This window comes from Sinocyclocheilus grahami, unplaced genomic scaffold (assembly GCF_001515645.1).
Source record: "Sinocyclocheilus grahami isolate Dianchi unplaced genomic scaffold, SAMN03320097.WGS_v1.1 scaffold582.1, whole genome shotgun sequence".
In the NCBI taxonomy this organism is placed as follows: domain Eukaryota; kingdom Metazoa; phylum Chordata; class Actinopteri; order Cypriniformes; family Cyprinidae; genus Sinocyclocheilus; species Sinocyclocheilus grahami.
The window spans coordinates 542,711-546,773 of NW_015505761.1; the positions used below are offsets into that span (position 1 = coordinate 542,711).

The 4,063-nt window shown below is 38.5% G+C and overlaps 1 protein-coding gene across 7 annotated transcripts in view; it reads right to left on the minus strand.

Annotated features, from left to right (window-relative positions):
- The window catches only part of LOC107556889 (glucocorticoid modulatory element-binding protein 1-like), a 24,126-nt gene that overhangs the window by 12,687 nt on the left and 7,376 nt on the right, over positions 1-4,063 (minus strand). For 4 of the 7 annotated variants that reach the window (XM_016240129.1, XM_016240130.1, XM_016240133.1 and 1 more), the window contains 5 exons: positions 3,941-4,032; positions 3,764-3,819; positions 3,477-3,598; positions 3,295-3,398; positions 909-1,057 (listed from right to left, as the gene is read on the minus strand). In XM_016240129.1, the coding sequence (XP_016095615.1) occupies positions 909-1,057; positions 3,295-3,398; positions 3,477-3,598; positions 3,764-3,819; positions 3,941-4,032 (523 nt within the window). The remainder of the gene's footprint in view (positions 1-908; positions 1,058-3,294; positions 3,399-3,476; positions 3,599-3,763; positions 3,820-3,940; positions 4,033-4,063) is intronic. The other 3 variants (XM_016240134.1, XM_016240135.1, XM_016240136.1) reach the window with 1 other exon arrangement.

Here is a 4,063-nt window from a genome sequence, read left to right on the forward strand (position 1 = left end):
GAGTGAGTGATTGAGTGAGTGTGTGTGTGTGTGTGTGTGAGTGTGTGAGTGAGAGTGAGTGATTGAGTGAGTGTGTGTGTGAGTGAGTGTGTGAGTGTGAGTGAGTGACTGCACACTTTGTAAATAACATATCTATCTGCACACTAATAAACATATCTGTACATTTATCTAAACAATTAAATTTTTTCCTATACTTCTATTTCTGTATATAGTACATTATTCAATATTTTTATTTGTTTTTATTATATTAGTTTTATATTACATCCCTACTGTGTTATTCCTATGCATGTCTACACTATCATGTATGTCTGCACTATGTTTGTACTTTCTTCTACACTGGAAGCTCCTGTCGTCAAGTCAAATTCCTTGTGTGTGTAAACATACTTGGTAATAAAGCTCTTCTGATTCTGAAAGCTCTGATCCAGCCATATTTTTAAATCTCTCAGGCAATTAAGTAATGACAGAAATGAAGCTTTGTCATTTGTTTTGACAGGCAAATAAATTTGTACATTATCCGCATAACAGTGGAAGGAGATATTGTCCGTTCTAAAAATATACCCCAAGGGCAGCATATACAAAGAAAACAACATAGGGCCCAATATAGACCCTTGGGGGATGCCACAAAAAAGGGGGGCAGCAGATGAAGAAAATTCACCAAGGTGAACAGAAAAACTTCTGTCTGTCAAAAACGACTGAAACCATGTAAAGGCTATGCCCTTAATACCGACACACTGTTCAAGTCTAGATAAAATAATTGAGTGGTTGACCGTATCAAAGACCACAGTCAAATCCAAAAGGACTAAAACAGCAGAGTAACCAGAGTCCACAGTTAAAAGAAGCTCATTAGAAACTCTTAAAAGAGCAGTTTCAGTGTGTGTGTGTGTGTGTATGTGTGTGCGTGTTCTGACCCTGAGCTGTGGTGGGTGTGCTGAGCCCACTGCCGTCCGGTGGGAAGCGTGTGTTGTTGATCAGCAGGTCAAACTTGGTGCTGCGGCAGGTGTTTGTGCAGAGAGTGCTGTGCTGATAGAAATCCAGCTGACCCGAGTCCATCATCTTCCTTCATGACACACACAGAGCTGTCAGAGGTTATGACCACCACTCACTGAAGAATATATATTTTCAATGAATATCCAAAAGGGGTCAAAGTGGGTACCTTTCCTTGATCTTGTGTAACAAATGAGCTTTATATACAGTGGTGGCCAAATTTATTAGAACACTAGTATTTTCACCAGCTAAACAAAATGGTTTTAAGTCGGTTATTTCTATGTTTTGCTGTAGTGTGTCAGTAGGAAATATCAGTTTACATTTCCAAACATTCATTTTGCCATTAATTGTAATAATCCAGTGAGATTTTCATTTGTACAAGAAACCTACCAACAAAGCTACCTAAAAAACTATGTGCAAGTGCACCTATAGAGCAAAAGCTGCTTTCTTGAAGCATCTTGGAGACGTTGCCACAGTTCTTCTGGATTGAGTCTGTCTCAGTTTATTCTGTTTCTTCATGTCATTCCAGACAGACTGATGATGATCAGATCAGATCTCTGTGTGGAGCACTGGCTGTTGTCAGACAAAAATCTCACTGGATTATTACAATTAATGGCAAAATGAATGTTTGGAAATGTAAACTGATATTTCCTACTGGCACACTACAGCAAAAGATAGAAATAACTGACTTAAAACCATTTTTTAGCTGCTGAAAATACTAGTTCTAATAATTTTGGCCACTCAACTGTATATGAAAACTGCAAATTTCAGAACCCAAAATTTTCTCCCAAAAGTCCAAAACAATTTGGACTGACATCAGACAGTGTTTATAAACTTAGTCCATACACTCTCAGAAAAAAAGGTACAAAAGCTGTCACCGTGATTGTACCATTTTAAAAGGTACTAATATGTACCATTAAGGTACTATTATGCACCCTTTAGGTACTAATAAGCACCTTTAAGTTAAATAAGGAGTAAATAAGGTGCAAACGTGTATTCGAAAAGGTAATACCCTTAGTGACAGCTTTTGTACCTTTTTGTCTGAGAGTACAGAAAAATAATAAGAGTAAAATGTAGTAAAATCTGTAAACTCTTGTGCTGTTTTTGTCTGTGTGTAGCACCTACTGCTCTGCAGATCCATCAGAACAATCACAATTTTAAGATGCGTCACGTTAACCATTGCTCTGCGAGTGTTCAAGGGCGAAATTAAACAGTGCTTGGGGAAAGTTACTTTTAAAAGTAATGCATATATGTAATGCATGTATACTGCGTTACTCCCTAAAAAAGTAACAAATTACTACTTAGTTACTTTTTATGGAAAGTAATGTGTTACGTTACTTTTGCATTACTTTTTAAATCTGGGCAGGGCTTGCTTGTTTGTTTTTCTTTTACAACTGTAAAAGCCCTTTCACACCAAAAGTGAAATGAATACACCTCAGGCTGAAGGAAATGTAAACTCTTATCTGTACAGTAGAGGGCGCAGCTCAAACGAATCGCATGAAGAATATGACGCAGGAGAAGAAAGTTCAACACTCTTCAGCAATAACAAAAATGAAACACAAATGTGTAATTTTGGCTAAGTATGGTTGAACTGAATCAACAAAGGTCAGTAGCAAAGACATTGGTTAATAAAATGGGATTAAATACATAAATGACATTTGTCGTATTTAACATTTAAGTATTGCAGGTTTTTATAATATTTTGAGTTTGCATTTGACTGTTTTACTTCATTTTGAGGAACACTGTATCTGTTTTTGTGCAAGTGAGATGAATAAATACATGTTCATATTTAGTCTAGAACTACAGTAACATCATGTTCGCACACGACGTCTCTCTGCACTCACTCCCGATTTCTCTCACCATGGCAACACCAGAGCTGTCAGTCAATACATGGGGAAAAAAGTAACTGGAGTTACTTATTTGAAAATGTAACTCAGATGTTTCCTTCTAAATTAAAAAGTAACGTGTTACTTTGCTAGTTACTTAAAAAAAATCTGATTACGTAACTCGCATTACTTGTAATGCTTTACCCCCAACACTGCTCATCAATGTCTGTTCCAAAACTGGACCAATCAGAAGCCCCCGGAGGCGGGGCAAGTGTTGCAAGCATTTATTTACAGTAGCAAATTGGCATGGTGTCAAATGAACATCACGTTTTTAGACGCAAAGACTAACCTAACAGCTTAGTGCAACAAAATTACTCATTTCACATGCGCCGGTGTAATTTTCATAAAAATTATCATGAAAAACTACATTTTGAGTGCCTTTGAAAGTCAATTAAAAAAAATAAAACAATATGCGCAAGCAGACCTGAGCATAACGCCACCCATCCGGATCGCTCGCTTCCAGTCCTTCAAGGTGGCTTTCCCCGACAAGTGCACAAACTGCTTCGGACTAATCAACTGATCCTCATACTGCGGAGAAACAGAGAAAGCCCGATTAAACACATTACCAGCGGTTATCTGCAGCGATGTGCTCTACACGACACCAACCTTTACACATTTGACGTTGATTCCCGGGCAGACAAACTTCTTGACTAGAAGGATGGCTTTACTCTCGCCGCATGTAATGGGATAACCAAGCTCCAAACCCTCTCCTTCAGCAGACGCCTCATCTGAACAAACACACACACGTCTACAGAATGATTACTGCTAATAATGTGAATTAAAGACGGTTTAAACTACAAGGCTGCATTTTATAAAGAACACATGTGCTGTGCAAAACCTGCTGTCATGCTACAGAGAAAAATCACCACTATTAAGTTTTAGGACATGGTTACCTTGTGTCTCCACAGCCACAACTGCAGCATCCGTCTCACTGCTTTCATCTCCAAGCCTATCAAACATGAAACATCATCTATAACACCAAGCTGCACCCGCTTATTCCCAGAATAGTTTGTGTTTAATATGAGAGATTTGATGCATTATTATTATGATGATGTTTGTGTTGTGGTCACCCAGCTGTGATGGGCTGCAGCTGCAGGATCATCTGAGTCTTGCTTTGGTTGTCAGGATCTGCATCCTCTTCCTCAGCGCTCTTCACCTCCACCATGTCCTCCACGGACACAGTGACTTCTGTC